At 46.3% G+C, this 20882-nt stretch overlaps 1 protein-coding gene across 4 annotated transcripts in view; it reads right to left on the reverse strand.

The window, feature by feature from the left end:
- Nucleotides 1-20882, reverse strand: part of WWC1 (WW and C2 domain containing 1) — a 147798-nt gene that overhangs the window by 73531 nt on the left and 53385 nt on the right. For all 4 annotated transcript variants that reach the window (XM_027605137.2, XM_035727603.1, XM_027605136.2 and 1 more), the window contains exon 2: nt 6312-6421. In XM_027605137.2, coding sequence (XP_027460938.1) covers nt 6312-6421 — 110 coding nt within the window. The remainder of the gene's footprint in view (nt 1-6311; nt 6422-20882) is intronic.

A 20882-nucleotide genomic window follows, 5' to 3' on the forward strand; every position in this document is an offset into this window, starting at 1 on the left:
GCCGAAGGCAGACGCCTAACCGACCGAGCCACCCAGGCGCCCTCTAGTTTGGGATTTAAAAAAAAAAAGATTTATTTATTTGAGAGAGAGAGAGAAAGCACGCACACCCAAATGGGAGGAGGGGGCGGAAGGAGAGGGAGAGAGAATTCTTAAGTAGACTCCCCACTGAGCATGGAGCCAGATGCAGAGCTTGATCCCAGGACACTGAGTTCAAGACTTGATCTGAAATCAAGAGGCAGACGCTTAACTGAGCCACCCAGTTGCCCCTCTAGTTTGGGATTATTATGAAAAGCTTTAAGGAACAGGCATGCACAAGGCTTGGCATGGGCATCTGTTTGCATTTCTCCGAGGTAAAACTATCCAGCAGTGGAACTGCTGGGTTGTATGGTAAGCATATATTGAATTTTGTAAGAAACTGGCAAATCATTTTCCAAAATGTTTGTTCTGATCTAGATTCTCACCACTAATGTATTAGAGTTCCAGTTCCTCCACATCCTCGCCACCCACTGGCATTGTTCATCTTTTTCATTTTTGTCATTACAGTGGGTATGCAGTGGTACCTCCCTGTAGTTTTAATTTGCATTTCCCTAAGGACTGATGATGAAGGCATGCTTTTATGTGTTTATTGGCCATTTGTATGTCTTTAGTGAAGTGTCTTTTTAAATCTCTTGCTTATATTTTTTATTGGGTTGCTGGGCTTCCTGCTACTGAGTTGTAAGATATGAGTTCTTTATATATTCTTGATATGGGTCCTTTGTCAGGTATAAGTATTGTAAATATTTTTTCCTTATTTGTAGCTTGCCCTTTCAGTTTCTTAATGGTGTCTTTTGAACAACACAGGTTTAAATTCGATGAAGCTCCATTTATCGCTTTTTTCTTTTATAATTAGTGTTTTTGGGGTCTTATCCAAAAAAAATCTTGGCCTACCTTAAAATCTTGAAGGTTTTTCTCCTATGTTTTCTTCTAGATCTTTTCTAGCTTTCCCTTTTGTGTTTGGGTCTATGGTCATTTTGAGTTTATTTTTATGTATGGTGTGAGGTAGGGACAGAAGTAGAGGTGTGCTTTTTTCTATGTGGGCCAGCTGTTCCAGCAACTGTTGAAAAGACTGTCCTTTAGGACACTGGGCTTTTCAAAACCTCCCAGGGAGTTCTATGGAATTGTGTTAACAGCTGTTCATCCTGAATTAGTCATACTCTGAGGGGGTGCTCCCAGGCCCACCCTCCTCCGCCGGTACTCCTCTTCCTTGAGTCCATCACACCCAAACAGGTACCTTTACACCTGGGCAAGATCTTCGACATCACCTTGTCCAGCTAATTGTTAGTTCTCCTTTTTATTAAAGCTATACATGGACACAGCTTAATCAGCAGGGTACAAACTTAGCTACATAAAACATCCTTCCCCATCCCCTTTCTCATGTCCCCTTCCCCAAAAGGCAGCTACCGCCAACAAACATTTAGCTGAGTGAGTGAAACCATGACTGAGAACCCCTTCTCTACCCTCCCTCATGCTCCAAACCTCAAACCACAAATCCATTCCACACACATTCTCCACACCTGCGGAGCTCTGCACACGTTCCACACCCCACCTCTACCCACCACACACCCACCCACGTGGCTAACACTATTGTATTCTCCAAGGGCTTTAACATCAATCGTCTTAAAAACAGCCGAACATCTGGAGAATGCCCAACCATGTTACTATGCAAATGAAAAGCAGTGAAGTAACAGTTTCAACCTATGATGAATTTATCAAAAAACAAAGAAGTGAAAACAGCCCCATACTGATCAAGGTATGAGGAAAACAGTACCCTTGCTGCCTGTGGCAATACAGATTGCTACAATTTTCTGGAAATACTTATCAACCTAGGAATATGGACAGGAAGTCTCAAAAATGTTCATAACCTTTCACTTAGTGATCCTATTTTTGGAAATATAAAGGAAATTATCACAAAGGAGAGAAGCAATATGAATAAGGAGTCTCCCTCTGGTGTTATTTATTTATTTATAACAAATACATGGAATAACACAAAAGGTCAGCAATGAGGGCAATTACAGTGCATTTGTTTTATGTGTTAACATGTATCACTACATCTGTTTGATGCATTAAAAATGACAAAATATGGGGGGGCACATGGGTAGTCTACTGAGTATCCAACTCTTGGTTTCAGCTAAGGTCATGATCTCAGGGTTGTGGGACTGAGCCCCATGTCGGACTCCATGTTCAGCAAGGAGTCTGCTTGAGGATTCTCTCTCCCTCTCTCCCTGCCCCTCCCCCCACTTGTGTGCATGTGCTCTCTCTCTAATAAAGAAATAAATGAATCTTTTTAAAAAATGACAAATATGAAGACTATGTGGCATCTCTCAAATACTCATACTATGAAGAGAAAACAGTAGAACACACAACTTGATCACTGATTAAAACCATCTAATCATGATGGGATGCCTGGGTGGCTCAGTCGGTTAAGCAGCTGCCTTCGGCCTGGGTCATGATCTCAGGGTCCTGGGATCGAGTCCCACATTGGGCTCCTTGCTCAACAGGGAGCCTGCTTCTCCCTCTCTCTCCCTCTGCTTGTGCTCTCTCTGTCAAATAAATAAAATCTTAAAAAAAAAAAAAAAGAATGCCAACATATCCATCACCAAACAAGATGAAATCCACAACAGCTGTTATCCAACCAAAATTAACAAGCATGCAATGAATAAGGAATATAGTGATGTAACAATAAGAAACATTTATCAATCATAAATGACCCCAAATTGACATAGATTATAGACAAAGACAGGAAAATATTAGTATAGTTTCCATATTTTCAAGAAGCTACAGAAAAAAAAAATAAAACCATCTAATCATGATGGATGTAAACAGTCAGTGGGAGTACCAAAATAATAAAATGGGTTATGTTTTGGAAAGAGTTGTCTATATTTGCTGCTCCCCATTCCTCCAGCTTCTTTCAAATTCACTGTAGTGAGGCTCGTGCCCCAAGTCCTTTTCCAAAGCTGTCCTCCCAAGTCAGGTCTATCTCAGTCTTCTTGGTACCTGACCCATCAGAAGCATTCAACAGGACTCAGGATCCTCTCCTTGATGTGCTTCCTTCACATGGCTGCCAAGATAGCCTGGTTTTCCTCCCTCCTTCCTGGTCACTCCTTAGAGTCCCCGCTGGTTTTTCTCTTCTCTGCATCCCCTTACTGCCGAGGACCTCAAAGCTCATTCCTTGGTCCTCTTCTCTTTGATGTACTCCTCTGATGATCTCAGCTAGCCTCATGTCTTTAAATACTACTTATATGCCAACAACTCCCAAATAATTATCTTTAGCGCAGATCTCTTTTCCAAACTCCAGATTCCTTTATCAAAGTGACCAGCAACATCTTAGATGTGTAAGAGGCATGGAAGACTAGACATGCCCAAACTCTTGTTTTCCTTCCTAAACTCAGTCCTCCTCTAGTGTTTTTCATTCAATCGATGACATTCCATCCTGCCAGTTGCTCAGGCCCCATGAGTATCATACTTTCCTCTTTCTTTCATGCTTCATATGCAATCTACTAGGAAATCCTGCTGGCTCTACCTTGTAAATACATCCACATCTGGCCACTTTTCACCACCTCCACCACTATGGCCTTGGGCTAGGGCACTGTCCTCTGTCACCTGGACTACTGCAATCATCTCCCACAAAATTCTCTGCTTCTGTCCTTGCCCCACTAAGGTCTATTCTCAGCAAAGCAGCCAGAGTGGCCCTTTCAAGACATAAAGCAGATCGTGCCACTCATCTGCTTAAGACTCTCCAATGGCTCTCATCTCACATGGAGCAAAAGCTAGCGCCCTGAAGGCAGACCACCACTCCATCTATGCCCTGCCACTCTCTAGCCTGATGTCCTTCTCCTGGCTTCCTCACTCACTCTGCCATGCGCACACCTGCCTCCTTACCATCCTGCAAGCTAAATGTGACCACACCTCAGAGTTCTGGCTCTATCAATCCTCTACCTGAAATGCCCCCTTATTTCCCTCAAGTCTTAGCTCAAAAACTCAAATTCTCAACCAGGTCTTCTTTCAGAAGACCATGACCACTGTCCTTTCCCACCACCTTCAAATTCACCCTCGCATGCCTCAGCCCACACTCTGCTTTCTCTTTCTCCCCTCATACTGCAATTAATTAATATACCATATAATCTGTTTATTTGTGTTATTTTTTGGCTTTTCTGCTAACATGAAAGCTCTGTAAGGGCAAGAATCATTGCCATTTTGTAACTCTCACGTATCCCAAGTTGTGAGAACAGTGGCTAGAACATTAGAGGTGATCAGTGAATATTCGCTGAATGAATGAATGCTGGATGGTAGATTTAACTTGTTCAACTGTATTGGGTCTATAACTCAAGAAGGTAATTTCAGTCCATGAACAATACACACATGGAGCACTGGTCCAAGTCTACGGCTCTGAATACTTGGGCCTCAAGGGTCACATTGACACCACCTGTATCACTGGTTCCATCAGCAGAAGTGGTGTCCTCCATCCAAGGAGAACAACTTCAAAGCAAAAGGCACCTAGTAGCCTGATAACTGGTAAAACTATCAGACAGAATTCTTCCTATGGTGGCCCCCATTTACTCACCTGCCCATACACCCCATTTCTGCCCTCATCCCCTCAAGAATAAACTCTGCCGCTGCCTGCTACTCCTTCCTCCCTTCTATTTCTCCAGCAACTCTCAGAAGCACCTTAAAATCCTGCTCTTGCCATCAGATTTTAATGAGGGGGATGAACTCAGCAATTAGACGCAAGGAAAGGACTGGTTAGGGTCCCGTACATCAGTGTTTAACCCAGCATACCGTGCAGCCCTCCAAGCATTAACCTCATTCCCCGTACACACTCAATTAGGCATATTTACTTCTCATTATCCAGCATGCAATCATGAGTGCTAATAAAAACCTCTGCTACCCCCAACAAAGCAATTAATGCCATTAGCTGTCTCTCAGAAACTCTTCGACGAAGTCCGCTCATTCATCCATTCAGTCATGAATTCATGCACGTATGCCCTTTCCTATTTAACAAAGGTCAAGTGCACACCTACTGTGTGCCTTACCAAGCACAGGCCTGGGACTGGAGCAATGAACTGAGATACTGTCCTACTTTACAACAGGCAAATGGTTATACCACTGAGTGATGAGGGGCACAGCCGGGTGCTAGTGAAAACCCAAGGAGAAAATGAATGGGGAAGCACAACCTGGCTCCCTAGCACCAGTTCAAATCCCAGCTCTACCGCGTTTTAGCTCTGAGTGTCAAGCAGCCAGTTACGACTTCTAAGTTCCATTTGTAAGATGGGGATAATCATCCTAACATCCCATAGGGGAGTTGGGAGGATTAAATGAGATGATGCCTATCAGGTGCCTTGCTGAGCACACGGCACAGAGTGTATGTTCAGTAAACAGGGGCTATTAGGGTTTCCTACCCTATTCTCAGCCTTCAGACTTGGCCAGGCACAACCCATTTCAGTCCATTCTCCTCTGGCCTGAATCCTACACTTCAGAAGTTGAGAGTGAGACAGGCATTGGACAAATGGGGCAGCAAATTTCAGAGGACAGGAAATAGTCCTGGCCAGGAAGGTATACAAAGGATGAAGCCCAAATACACATCAACTCTCCCTGGCTGGGGGACCGTGACCTGGATTTCTCCACCTGCCAGACAATATGCTTGTCCCTTTCTCAATCTATTCCTCCATCATGGTCCCAGAGACAGAAACACTAGGAATCTGTACTCTAGATCAGGATACTTGGATCATGGACACAAAGTGAGGGTGGGCTGACCGGTATGAGGGGCTGTAGACACACACTGATGCCAATCCACTATGGACGCACATGTGTGCATGCTGCTAGCGACATGCTGGGGCTCTAGCTGCTCCAAAATGGCCTGGCAATGACACTGACACATCTGCCTTACATGGAAAAAAACTCTATATGCACAAAAAATTGAGATATATTAAAGAAGTAAAAGAATAGATGCAAATACACACAACCATACAATTGGAACATTTCTGGAATGATACACAAGGAATTATTAGCAGTGGCTGCTTCTGTAAAATTGGGGAGCTGGGTTGTAAGGGGGGAGTTTTAGATTCTATTTAAAACCCTTCTAAATGGTTATTTTGTACATGCATACATTATCTATCTATATCCACATTGACATCTCTATCTAACTCTATGGAAAACAAAACACAATCTGGCTTCAAGAGCCTCTGCCGGCAGCTCTTTCAGACTCGGGGTGGGGGGGGTGTGGAGGTAGAGGGATGGGGTGCAGGATGGGAAAGGGAGGCTGGCCAGGAACTTACTGGTGTTGTGGTCTATGAAGTAATCTCCAACCTGTGGGTCATACGCCTCTTCCCATCCTAGTGGCAACTCATCACTAATGCAGTCAGCAAAGGTGAGCGGTTTGGTGTACCTGGCAAGGGAGAGGAGAAACAGACTCCATCAGCCCACAGTCCCCAAGGCCCTACAGCTCACTGCTTCTCTCAGCCTCCCTGCTCCTCTGGGCTGGCCCAACAGAGCCACAGACGTCGCACTGACCCTGGCTCTGCTGTCCCCATGGCCCCTGGTGTCCCGGGGAAGGTGAGTGCATGGCTGCCGCCGCAGGATTAGATCACCCACGAGGGAGGTGGGGAATCTGTATTCCAGTCCCAACTTTGCCACTAATTTGGGAATGATTTGAGCAAGTCATCTTCCTTCTTTGGGCCTCTGTTTCTGCATCTCTGGGGATTTTGCAGAAGAGGGTTCAAAGGTCAAGTCTTGCTTCTGGACTCAGACTCCAGCCCTTGCTGGCTTCTTCATTGGCAACTCACTTGCCAACCCCACCCCCGGTCTTCATTCTGGCTCTGTCTCATGTTTGTCATGCCCACTTGCCCTCCTGAAAGCTGGCTTACAGCCGCATCTAGAATAGCAGATGTTCCATCCCTATGAATTTGGCCAAAAGAAGTATTTATTTGCCTCCTGAGCAGGTTCCCAAATGCATACACCCACCACCATCCTTCCCTAGACAGTTCAGGCCAAACTGATCTTTTTAGTAATAACCACCATCTAAGACCCCATTTTGGTGTGCAGTAGTGGTAATCACCCACTTGGTGGCTAAGTCAGACAGACAAATCATCCAACTAAATGAACTAAGGCATGTCAAGCCTGGAAAAGAGCACAAGCCTCCGGTCAAGCATTTTAGCCAGAGTGCAGGGAGCCACCAACCTAGATATATAGCTAATCAGCCTGAGTGACCCCTCCAGAAAACCCCTTTGGTTTCTCCCATTGCAGACTCTGCTTAAAATACATATTCAGATGTTCTCCGTCTCCTGTGTGCTCCCAACCCCTCCCAATCCTGGAAGACCAGAAGGCTCTGTTTCATCGCTCTTTGGATAGAGTGGCAAGCTGAGGTACAACAGGACAGGAAGAAAGAGGACTGGGGGGGTCTAGGAGTTCTGATGAAGACCCTCCCTCCAGGCCTCAGGAAACTACCTTCTCTCTTCTCCTGTGCAATCTCCTCTCCTATACCCACTCCAAGTCAGACTTAAAGCGAAATACTGGGGGGAAAAGAAACACTGAAAGAGCCCCTGGTGAACAGGACGTGGCGAGTTCACGTGCCGCCATATATCCAAGTCAGGTAGGTTGTGAAAAATACCTCCTGGCTGAATACATGGAGAATCCAAAAGCTTGTTAGTAATTTACCACTGTATTGTGGGAGAAAGTGAGGTCGAGGCCAGAAGTATCTGGGATATGCAACACACTCAGCTCCGTCAAATAAGGATTCAGTAAGCATCACTTACATTGGCTGTGTGGGTTTGGCAACTTATTTAATCTCTCTGAGTTTCAGTATTTTTTTTTTTTTAGAGAGGTGGGGGGATGGAGGGGGGGAGAGAGAGAGAGAGAGAGAGAGAGAGAGAGAGAGAGAGAGAGAGAGAGAGAACCTCAAACAGGCTCCACTCCCAGTGCAGAGCCTGATGTGGGACTCAATCTCACGACCCTGAGATCATGACCTGAGCCGAAATCAAGAGTCAGACACCTAACCGACTGAGCCACCCAGGCGCCCCTCACCTAAATCATTCTTTTTTTTTTTTAAGATTTATTTGAGGGGCGCCTGGGTAGCTCAGTCAGTTAAGCGTCTGCCTTCTCCCTCTCCTACTCCCCTCTGCTTGTGTTTGTTCCCCCTCACACTGTGTGAGTCACAAGCAGGGGGAGAGGGAGAAGCAGGCTCCCCGCTGAGCAGGGAGCCCGATGCAGGGCTCGATCCCAGGACCCTGGGATCATGATCTGAGCCCAAAGCAGATGCTTAACCAACTGAGCCACCCAGGCGCCCCACACAGATATGAATTTTACTATATATATTGTTTGTAACCCAGAAAACCAAGAAGAAATGTCCTTTCCTGACAGTTCCCCTGGATCAGCACCTTTCAAAATTCTTCCATGGGGATCAATTAAATGGTTTCATCCAATGGTGCATCTAAGCAAGAGATCCTTCTGTCCCCCACGTGCTCAATAAATATTCGTGGAATGGGTGACTGCAATAATGAGTATGTAGGAATGAAAAATAATGATGTATTATTCTATATGTTGCTAATATGGGAGGATGCTCTCAATATATTATGAGAAAAACAACACTGTTGAAAGAGAAAATCCTGTAGATACTGTTATTGTATATTTTGCCTACAAATCTGTGTGTGTGTGTGTGTGTGTGTGTGTGTGTGTAGAAGAGAAACTGGGTGCTTGCTTCAGCAGCACATAAAGAAGGGAAACTGGAAAGATGTGCATTAAAATGTCACCTTGGTACAGGGGTTTTAATATTTTTTTTACTAATTTCTCTGTAATGTTCATACATCAGTGTAATTAAAATATTTAATAATGGCTAAATCTAGGCCTAGAAAGCAAGTTATATATGTCATATTCTCTCTCCAGGTAGCAGGCACTCTTATTCCATTTTACAAATGAGAAAACATGCTCAATATCACACAGTCAGTAAACCCCAGAGGGATAACCTAAAGCCCCACTACCTGATTCCCAAACGTGAGTTTTGCTAATAAGAATTAACAAGACCAAGTGAGTCTCAGAACAATCTGGAACACAGAGTAAGCTATGCCAGAGATACAGGCAACGACTCTGGACCAGAGGCAAGTCTGTAGGCAAAAGGCGCTGGAGCTTTAGCATATTTGCACCTTTGGTCATCTGTGTCTTGGTACAAAGATGTTCAATACACTTGGATCATCCACAGCTGCTTGATGAAAATATAATCAAATGTTTCAAAGTCACCCAAGTCATCAATACCAGTAATTCACTGAACTCTCTCAGTGAGGAGAGGTCTGGGGGCAGGTCTGAAATACCAAAATGCATCAATTTTCCAGAAAACCATGAACTCCACTAATTGTTCCGGCCTTAGAAACAGGGAAGTCAGAAGTGAGAGAAATGTTAGCTACAAGGTTCAGTAATGTGACTGCCATGAGAATACCCCACTGAGATGCTGACTTCCACACGCAGTGAACACAGACACTTGTGCCCTTCAGGGATAAAGAAGAGTGAATCAAGAGGACCCAAAGTCAGAAGGAGAGGGCCTGAGGAGAAAGGCAGGCTCTGGTTTGATATTCAGGGTTCCCCTTTGATGCAATCTTGGAGAAAAAGCCAGAGGGCTGATAGCCTAGCTCCCAGAGCTCGTCCATGGGAAAGAGAAAAGCTTCTATTGGAAGACTGCAACTTACAAGAAATCTGGACAGCAAGATTCTCTCTGGCACAAATGCCAAGAGGGAGATGAATTATTCAGTGTGCAGCAATGTGTCATTCAGAGAATCAGGATGAAGAGAAGTGTTTTTAGCTGCACAAAGATTTAAACACACACACACACACACACACACACACACACGTGTATATATATGCACATGCACACATTCACTCTTCCTGCCAGAGAGAACGGTCTGTTTAAACCAGTCCCCTCTGGGAAATGGTGGGTGCTTCTCTGGCCTACAATGTTCCCCCTTGGGCAAGTGCCAAAGAATGTGGGCTGGGAAGAGATGTCCGCTTTCAGATGTGGCCCAGACTTGGGGGCTTGCCTGGAACTCCCAGCCCCCACCCTCCGGTGAAGCAATTCACCCCATTTTAAGCTTCAGGGTGTCCTGGACTACCGAAAACCCCAATCATGAAATTGAAATGCCCCAAATACTGGAGGGGCAAGAGGCAGGGAGGGAAGAGGCCCAAGCAAAAACTCGTTCTGCCTCTTCTTAATTACAAATCTCTGAAGGAACACAAACATTCCTAAATGTTTCACAACAGGCCCTCCCGCAGAAGCGGCCCGGATGTGTCACCTTGGAGACAGGTATGTTCTGCCAGGATCACCCTATGGGGAGCACACTACAGGGAGTGCACTGGCCCACCTGTGCAGGAGCACTGGCTCCCTGCCCTCCACCCGGCGTCCTGTCACTTTCCTATGGTCTGTGGGAGAGGCTCCCAGATCGCCATGGCCGGTATTCGGTATTCAGACGGTGCATCCTTTCTAAGCAAGGCAGCTCAGAGAAGGCCTTTTGCCAAGTCTAACACTGGGTGGTGATTCTCTGGGGACTGAGGAACGCGTAACCTATCTTTCATGTTCCTACTGCCTCCCCAGCGATCCCAATGCTTCCCACAGTAACTTCTTTATCGCCGTCCAGCAGGATGCTGGCCCCTGAGTGGGCTCTCTCCGAAGGACAGCTGGGCGGGATCACTTTCTAAAGGGCCCTTCAAGATCAGAGGAGATAAAGGGCCCTCCAGACTGCAAGCCAAGAACTGTCCAAACTTTCAGCTGAACCTCTCCTCCTGCCCAGGCACAAGGAGCCGGGCCAGCAGGCTCCTCCGCCTGGGGCTGTTTCACATGCCTAGTTCCCGTAGCTTTGATTGCACACCTCTGACCTCCGACCTCTGCAGCCTCACCTCCAGGCTGCTGCGGAGCAGGGCCGCATTGCCAAACTGCCCCTTCACCTTGGGCACCCTGAAGGCTGGGGTGGGCAGGGAGAAAGTGCCATATTGGAAGTTCTCTTCCCTTCCTTTAATTCAGTTCCGTTCAAGCACCTTAATTCATACATCTCACAACAGGAGGGGGGGTGATAAAAACAACCATCTCAGAGTTTGTGAGGAGGACTGCGTACCCAGAACACAGCTGAACCTTCATCAACGCCAACTGCAGAAGTGGACGAGACAGGCACCTGCTCTAACACTCTAGTCGGGAGATACACCCCAATCAGGAAGCAAGCCACCGAAGTCACTGCCGGCAGAGATTCATGCCATGCAGAAAAATGCCACGGGGTGCTGGGATCAAGGGTAATAGGGGTGGGGAGAGGAGGGGAGGGAGTGCCAGAGGAAGGCTCTTGCAGGTGATCTTTGAGCGGAGACCCCATGGGGGGAAGCAATGGGAAGGGCCAGTTGGGGCGGGAAGATGGTGAGTTGCGGGGTGGTGGGAAAAAGCCACCTGACACATCTTTCTGTTACAAGTGATGGCTTGGAGGCATGGGGATGTCGTGGGTGGGCTTCCCTTGTAAGTGCCTCCCCTATGATACGCTGCAGAAGGAGACCTAGAGAAGCTCCCTGGCTCACCCTCTGCTTTCCTTCTCTCTCTCCCGTTTCCGGTAGTCCTCCTAGCAACAAACATTTACTGCATGGACACAAGAGCCTAGTCCCATGCCAGACACTATGAGGACTCTGACATTTGAATAAACCTTATCTCTGCCTTCAAAAGCAGCGGGTCTGGCCAGGGAGCCAATGCTTACCCTTAAAACAGGCAGTGACCCATCGCCATGGCATTTGGTGACTGTATATGAGGTGGCTGTGCTACCTGGCGCTGTGGACCACAGGCAATTAATTAGATGATGTAGGGATGGTTAGTAAGCTGCTAGGTCAGCCTTCAGATGCGAAAGGCCAAGGGGTTGGGAAACTGGAGAAAATGAGGCAACAAGGTGTAGTGAAGAAAGGCTGGAGGAAGGAGTCGAGGCAGGAAGGAAGAAGATGGCAGGCAGCTTCACGGTTCCTGGGGAGACAGATGAGCTGCTACCCACAGAGGCTTAGGAGCCCATGGTGGTCTGAAACCCATGCTCAACATCTTCCACAACTGTGGGCGTGTTCCATAACCTCTTTAGGAGGAGTGTCCTTCTCTGTGAAATTTAGAAGTCCCAATCTCATAAGGGTGTGGTGGGGATTAAATGAGATAACCCATATAAAGTGCATCGCACAGGGCCTGGCATGTAAATAAGCCCTGAGTAGATGTGGGTTGTTAACGGGATCTGTAGAGAGGCTTTGTGCTCTGTGCCTCGTGAGAATCATGTCTCCTTCCATCTTAGGTGGTCAGATATGTTAGTGATCCTCATCAGCCTCACTCTTCACCCCAAGAGATACCCCGTGGTGGTTAAAACTCCCAGGCTCTAGAGTCAGCCACCCGCATCCCTATGCAGACACAGTCACTTACTCTTTGGCCTTGGGCATGAACCCTAACCTGCCTGAGTTTGCTTCTTCATCTGAAAAGTGGGGATGTTCTGAGTGACCACCTAGTTAAAATGAGCTGTGCTGAGTCCGTGGCACACAGGGCTCAACCAACATTAGCTGGTATCGTGAGTTGGGTTTTCTATCCTTATTTCTATGATGGGGAAACTGAGGCAAAATAACTGTCCAGGTTAAGAGCCAATACACCCTGCACTGTGCTCCACGGCCTCCTTTCCTTCCAGGGGCTGGAACTGCATACATGCTCCCTTTTTGGAAAGTAAACCAGGAGTTAGGAGATGGCAGCTGGAGGGGGTTTGGCTCTCACGATCTGCTCTCTGGAGGAGGTGTTTACGCCAGGAACTTCTAAGCTCTCTTTCTTAAGAGAACACTCCCCTCCCTCCCTTCACTCTCAAAACACCTATCTCAACATTCTGGTGTTTTTTACCCCCAGACCTCTTTGCTTCCCTACTTTGGTTGAGCTGGTTTATCTGGAAGCTTTCTTGGCTTGGTCACTCCCACTCCTGGAATTCTTTTATGAGGAAAAGAAGAGGAGGGAGCAAACTGTTTAGAGGGAAGGTTCCAGACTGTTCTCCATGCTCCCCTCTCCTCTTTAGGCTCCCCTCACCCTCTGCTTTCCTTCTCTCTCTCCCGTTCTCCATGCTCCCCTCTCCTCTTTAGGCTGGCCCCTTCCCACACACACTGGTGGCTTACTCCCCCTGCTAAATCTCATCTTTACCCTGCCCTCACTGAGTTCTTGGGCTGGTCCACCTCATCAGCCTCCATCCCCAGGTCTCTCTGTCCATCTGTTCCCGATTCCCTCCAGCTCATGGACACAGTGGTGAATCCGCGCTGATACCCCTCCGCAAACCACTTGCTGGGATTTAAGATTACGGTTCTGAGAACCAGATCGTGCATTAGAGTAGGCATGGCCAACTGACCACTGGAAGGCCAAATTCAGCTGACATTCTGCAGTAGCCTGTTTGCCTATTACAGCACTTTGTTTAAAAGTGGAATTAGCATGACTATTGGGGGCCGCACTCTTGTTGAACACAGTACCCTTGCTGTAACATGTCACTCCAACTTCTGTCTTACCGAAAGGCAGCATAGAGTAGTAGTTAAGAACATAGGGCTCTGGAGCTAGACTCCTGGCTTTGAATCCAAGCTCACCCATTTTCGAGCTGTGTGACCATGGGCAAGACATTTAAACTCTCTGTAGCTCAGTTTTCAAATTTGAAAAACAGGAAAAAAATAATACATTTATTAAATACCTACTACGTGCCAAGAACTTTTCCAAGCACTTGTGGATATTAACTTACTTGGCCCTCATTAACAACCCTTTTCGGTAGGTACTTTTCAGACCTGCTTCACAGTGTTCTTTGAGAATTAAATGAGAGAATGCACAAAAAGGAACTTCGGAATACATGAAATCAACATGAGCAATTCATTATTATTTTCACTGCCATCCAAATGAGGCCTCTGATGCAAAGGTATTAAAGAATGATAAAACTGAACAGGGCATATGGAATCTGACAAATCAACGCCCTTGTTCTACTGTTAAGAAAACGGAGGCACAGAGAGAAAAGACTTGCCCAGAGCCACCCAAGAACCCAGTGGCAGGGCTGAGAATAAAATCTGGAATCGACCCCAGGCCTGCATCACACTCATGACACCAACAGATCAAGCCAATCTGGTGCTGAGTTTGGCTCCATATGAAATGCAGTGAGTATCTGAACATCCTGCAAGATATGGTTACTGATAGTATTTTCTGGGCTAACTGACCCTATGCTACTGAAAGGAGAATGACCCAGCAAGTGGTTCGCGGAGGGGTATCACGGCAAGAACCTGAATGAAACCATGGAGCTCCCACTTATGGAGAGACAAGGCTGGGAGAAGGGCCCTTCCTTTTGCCCATTTCCTCATTGGAGGGTAATTTCTTGAAAGCCCAACACCACAACAGAACAAGGCACCTGGTATGCATGTCTGTCCCTCACCCAACTCCACCCCAGCTTCATTCTCATTCCTGAACTGAGAGCTAGGCTAAGGCAGTTCTGTGCCCTATAAAAGGGCCAGTTTCATCCTTCTTAGCTGTGTAATCTTAGTCCATTCTTTCCCCAGCTCTGAGCCTCAGTTTCCTCAGAGGTATAAAGCAGTCAAGAAAATCTGCCTTGCAGGGTTCTTGCAGAGACTGAATCAATTAGTACATGGGAATGACTCAACACAGCACTTGGCATGTAATGCTGGGTAGGAACGCAGAGCTTCTCCTTTCTGTAGTCAGGATCCTGAGGGCATTCAACCCCCAGTTTTCACTCCTTCCAGTCCCAGAAGCTAGGTTTCCAAGGGGTGTTCCCAGGTGCTAGGCTGTTCCCGAACCTCCAGCTCAAAGAGCAGAGGCCACAGCCTACACCTCCCTGGAATCTGACCATTCCTCTATTCCTTGAGCTCTGAGCCTCACCCTACCAATGCAGGCCTGAGGAGCTGGTCCTTCTAGAAGGAATTGGCCATGAAGGCTTCTCTGGGATCCTGTCTGACCTGTGGCCCCTTCTATGACAGCACAGCTTAGAGCACTGGAAGGGGAGTGACGAGATCTGGGTTTGAATCTTGATGCTATCACCAGGTTAGCCATGCCCTTGGGCTTCCTACCCTCTCTGGGCTTCACAACTCCAAAACAAGGGAGCTGGAATATGGTATCTCTGAGGCCCCCTTTACAGTTTTAGCCTTCACTAATCTACTATTTGGCCACCTGTCCCAAAGGTCAAGAGCACTGTGAGGTTGCAATGAAACAATAATGAAAATGTCTTTTGCTGAAGGCCAATCAAGTATGAGGCGCTGGACCATATGCTCTATGTAAGAGAAATAATTTCCTTTATCCTCACAACTTTTTTGTGAAGCAGGTACTGCCACCTTCATTTAACCAAAAGAGCAAACAATGCTGAATAGTAATAGTAGTAGTAGTAATAATAATAATAATAATAATAGTAGTAACAATAAACAATGCTAAACTTTGTTGAGGGTGTACAAAGTGCCAGGCACTATTCAGGCTCCCTGAATAGACATCTTTCAGTGATTCTAAGTGGCACATTTAAAAATATGTTTTAACATCGCTGAAGTTGGGCTGTGTGTCACCACTGCTTACTGACATCTTACAATACTGTCAGCCAGCCTGCAATCCTGATGGAGGTTTCTCTTCCTGTGTACAGACGTCAAAGGTGTCCTGGCTTGGGATAAAATCCTAGAGACAACAGTGGAGTACTTTTAACCCCTAGGAGCCAAATGGTTGTGGGGAAGGGTTGAGGAGGCAGTGAACCGACCTGTTCAGCAACATTCCCCAAGCAGGAGTGCAAAGTAAGTAGGCTAACTACATGATTGCCACCATGCTGGCTTCAGAGCCCAGCACCAAAGCCTTTGAATTCCCCTGTGGGCCTTTATAACAAGGCTGTGTCACCAACACTTTGAGGGCAACAAGGACGCTATTCAAAGCACAGACACCAATAATCCTGAGTTAAAAAGTAACTCCAAAGAATTGAATTTATGAAACTAATATAACACTGTATGCTAACCACACTGGAATTTAAATAAAATAAATTAAAAAAAAAGAATTGGATTCTGAATAGGAAGATGTTTTAGGAACACTGGAGCTTTATTTTATCTAGTTGGGTTTTGGTTTTTTGTATGTATAAAAGCAGTACGTGAATTAAAAGAAATCTAGGTTTGGAAGATTTATTTCAATAAGTAGGAGAGAAACATTTTATTTAATTTCAAAATATTGGGTTATAATTCAATTGGTCGTTTTTTTCCTTTCCTAGTAGCACATAAAATAATGGTGCTTCTTAAAAAAAAAAAATCAATGTTGTGTCGATTTGAAATAACCCAAAGCTAGAAACAATCCAAAAGTCCATTAACAGTTGAATGGATACGGGGTGCCTGGGTGGCTCAGTCAGTTAAGTGTCAGCCTTTTGGCTCAGGTCATGATCCCGGGGTCCTGGGATCAGTCCCAGGATGGAGCCCCACTTCAGGTACCCTGCTCAGCGGGGAGCCTGCTTCTCCCTCTTCCTCTGCCCCTCACCCTGCTCATGCTCTCTCTCTCTCTCTCTCAAATAAATAAATAAAATCTTAAAAAAAACCCAAAACCAAACAGGGGCACCTGGATGGCTCAATCCGTTAAGCGTCTGCCTTTGGCTCAGGTCATGATCCCAGGATCCTGGGATCAAGCCGTACACGTCAGGCTCCCTCCTCAGTGGGGAGCCTGCTTCTCCCTCTGCCTCTGCCACTCCCCCTGCTTGTGCTTGTTCTCTCTCTCTCTCTCTGTCAAATGAATAAATAAAATCTTTAAAAAAATTTTAAAAAACCAGTTGAATGGATAGACAAATGTAGTATGTCATATAATGGAATACTACTCAATTAATAAAAAGGTACAAACTCTTAACACATGCAACAACATAGATGAATCTCAGAAACATTATGCTGGGGATAAGAGTCAGGGAAAAAGAGACTATATACTACATGTTTCCATTTATATAAAATTCTAGAAAATAAAAAATAACCTCTACAGACAGAGAGCAGACCAGTGGTTGCCTGGGGATATGGGTGGAGAGAGAGAGAGAAGGGTTACAAAGGGACACAAAGATGGGAATGCTTGTTATATTGATTATGAAGACAGGTTCACAGATGTATATGTTTGTCAAAACTCATCCAATTACACTTGTTAAATACATACAATTTAGTGCATTTTAATAATCAATTTCTCAATAAAGTTGTCAAGAAAAAATAAAGAAAAACCCCAGGAACACTTGGCCGGTTGAGAGGTAAAACCAACTGGCCTCAATTCCCAGCTCTGCCACTAAGTGACTGCAGGCGGCAAGTCCCTTTCCCATCTTGGGCCGCTATTTCCCCATCCCCACCATGAAAAGATGACACAGTGATTGCTAAGGGACTTTTCAGTACTGAGTTTCCAAGACTGTCCTCAGTACTTGTCCAAGGTCACATGGCCACAAAGGAGGGGATCCTCCCAGGCACCCGGATTTCCTGACCCTCCCCCTGTTCCCCATGTCCATATTCATTTATTCTACGAGCACCCCTCCTGACATCTCCTTATTGTATACAGCAGTGGTTCTCAACTCTGAGCTGCATCAGAACACTCTGGAGGGCTTGAGAACCCACAGATGGCCACAATTCACCCCCATACTTTCTGATTCAATAGGTTTCTGATTCTGGGAGGGGCTGAAAATTTGCATGTGCCACAAGATCCCAGGGGATGTTGATACTGCTGGTCCTGGCACCATACCTAGGACCCACTGGCGTATAACAGTATCCCCAACCTCATAACTGCAGGGACTCTAAAAAATGGTATCCAATCTTGTGTTCAAGAAATGCCTCTCCTTCTCTATCAAAGCTTTCTGCCTCCCCGTCCCACTCTGCAGGGCCTGCTCATGGCCACTCAGCCTCTCCCTGAGCACAGCTCTGTAGGCAGGCTGTATCAGCCCTTTGCTAGTGTTTGCTGAGCTCCTGCCCAAAACAGTGTCTTGCCTGAGGTCCCACAGCCAGTGAGCACAGAGCCAGCATTCGGATCTGATCCAGGAACTCAGGTTCTCAACCACTGAGCTGCTCTGTATGTAAAAGGCCCTCAGTGAGCATCGTTTTCTTTCTGATTTGTTTCATATCAAGCAGCTCTCTTCCCTTTGCATCCATTTGCAGACAGAAGGTCAAGCAGGGCTGGGGGCTGGGGCCGGGGCAGTTGGGAGTACTTGGCCTATGGGCTCTCCAGGATCTTGGTTCAGCAGGTGCAGGACTAGACCAAAAAGCCCACCTGCCCTAACTCTCCAACCATCAAGGGTCTTCTGGGTGCCCTTTGTGTCTTCGGATAGACACCTGTCATCTTGTGCTGTAACCCACACAACTTCTATCTTGCTACCTCTTTTTGCCCCTGTATGCATTTATCAGGGGCTCCAAACACCTGGCTTCCAACCTCCCCTCTCCTCCAGGCCTTTCCACCAGGACTACTGGAAGAAACCTTTTCAAAGCTGAGCCATGCATTTCACACTAGAGGTGACCTGCCAAAGCCCTGGGAGGGCAGGACACTGTCCTCCCTCCCCCACCACCACTATTCTGTGGGCAGCAGGGTCAGGGTGGTTTCCTGGGTTGCCCACCTCGGCAGGTAGGGCCTTCCCGACACCTTTCCTAGACACTGCAGCTGGCTGGTTTAGGAAAGCACAAGTCAGCGCAGCCCGGCTGTGTCTGAGAATCTGAAAAGCTGCAGATGCCCAAGTGTTTACAGATTGCATCACAGGGCGCAGACTGATCTAGTCCAGAAGCTCACCTTGTCTGTCCATCTCACTGCTACTTCCTTAGTTTCCAAGTCCTATGTGTAGGACTAGAGTAACTGACTACAAAGGAATTCTGCACAGGAGTTGAAAAGGTAATGGTTTTCACCTCCGAGAAATAGGACTTTAAGGGTTTATTTTCCTCCCATTTCTTTTTAAAGAAGAAAATAAATAGAATGTGCTGTTCCCTGAAGGGAAGCCCTACCTGCAAATCAACATTAAACACCAAAGTGTGCTGAGCTGAAGACAGCTGAATTAAAGTCAGCAGTGAAACAAATCAGCAAATAAAACAGCTATTTCAGGAAGCCCTGGAAAGGAGCAGATACAATATGAATTATTCATTCATACTGCCAGAATGACTTCTGGGCATTGTCTTCTGTGCTCTGTTCTCTTGCTCTTGCTCATGCAGCCATTCAAGCACAGAGAGGGGACACAATACCCTGGCCCTGGGACATGGGTGCCTGTGCGCACACGTGCGCACACGCGCGCACACACACACACCCCCCCCACAAGGAGGCCAGGTGGCCACTCCAGATGGTGAGCCACACAGAAAAGAAACCCACAGGTTGGCAGGCGCCTTCAGCTCCAGTGCCAGGGGAGAATATATGAATATCCAACTGGCCCAAGAGGATTGTAGGGAAAGGAAGGGAGAGGGAGAACGGTGTCACAAAAGATCACCTGCATAGTGCAAGAGAGACCATGTACAGTGTTTCTAATATTCCACAAGTTTCCTAATTGCTTGAGAGGCAAGGGGGCTGGGGGCTTGATCGGCAATGGGAGGGATCTGGAACATCAGCTGATCCCCACACTGAGCCTGCCCGAGCTCTGGACATCAAAGGGTGCATCCAGCAGGCTTGGTGGAATGGCTCCATCTGGATTCTGAAGTCATCAGTCCTCCTTGCTGCCTGACTATAGAAGAAGCTCTGCTATAGATCTTATATCCATCCAGGTGAGCTTGGCCAAGTCCCTTCCCCTCCTGGGGCCTCTGTTTCCCCATCAATGAAACGAGGAGGACGGACTCCATCTCAACCAACTCTTCCAGGTCTGGCATTTCGTGGTGCCATTTTGTCATGAAAATCTAGTATGCAAAGGGTGACTTGCATGATCCTCTGTAAGGACCCAGTGTCAAAACCCTCAGAGAGTAATAATACAAGCACATGCTCAATCCCTTACATGTATGACATGGCATTAAGTTTTCACAGCAAGCCATGTAAGTAGCTCCTATGATAATCCCCCGGCATAAATGAGTGGAACCTTAGAGAACGATATGGAGTTGTCCAAGGTTGCTCAGCTGGTAAGAGGCAGATTGAGGATTTGAATTTAGATCTTAGCGACTATTCAAAAACTGAGTAGAAATCGCTGACTACACCATTGGGTGGCCAGAAGAAGGGATTTTTTTAAATACCAAGGAATTTAAAACTACTCCCTAGAGGTTTAAACAATAAAGTCTGGGAAGAAGGGAAAACTGTGGGACTATTTTTATCCCCAGCTACAAACTGGACATTAGGAATTTTATGGGAATACCATGGGTGAGGCTGTAGGAGACAAAGAGGAAAAGAACTGTGTATTAGATAAACTGAAAGAGATGCTCATCTTGGAGCCCCAGGAGCAGAAGTCAAGGCTGATGACTGACAAAACAGGAGTCAGAGAAGCACCCGAGTCCTCAAAGAGAAAGGGCCTCAAAAACTTCATCACTTGTCTCACTGCTGTTTTCAACCTACCCAGGTGGAAAGTTTCATACACAGAGATGTTCAATGCAGCATTATTTATCATACCAAAAAAAAAAAAAAATGGACACAGCCTCAAAATCAATAGGGAATAGGCAAACTATATAGGGACTGAATGGTTGGTAATAACCATTTGATGCAACTGTTTGAAATGTACGCTCACGAAGCCTTTTGATGATAGAGGAAAGAGTGCTTATATTACAGAATTTAAAAAGAAATAAAACAGCAGGATATAAAACTGTGTGTGCAGCACAATCTTACCCACCTGCAAGAAAAAGGGAACATGACTACAAGGAAAAATGCCAAAATGTTGACAGTGTTCATCTTTCAGTGGAGGGGGCAATGTTTAGGGATTTTTTTTTTCCCCTGCTGCTTTTATAATCAGAAAAAA

This window comes from Zalophus californianus, chromosome 5 (genome assembly GCF_009762305.2).
Source record: "Zalophus californianus isolate mZalCal1 chromosome 5, mZalCal1.pri.v2, whole genome shotgun sequence".
Classification (NCBI taxonomy): Eukaryota; Metazoa; Chordata; class Mammalia; order Carnivora; family Otariidae; genus Zalophus; species Zalophus californianus.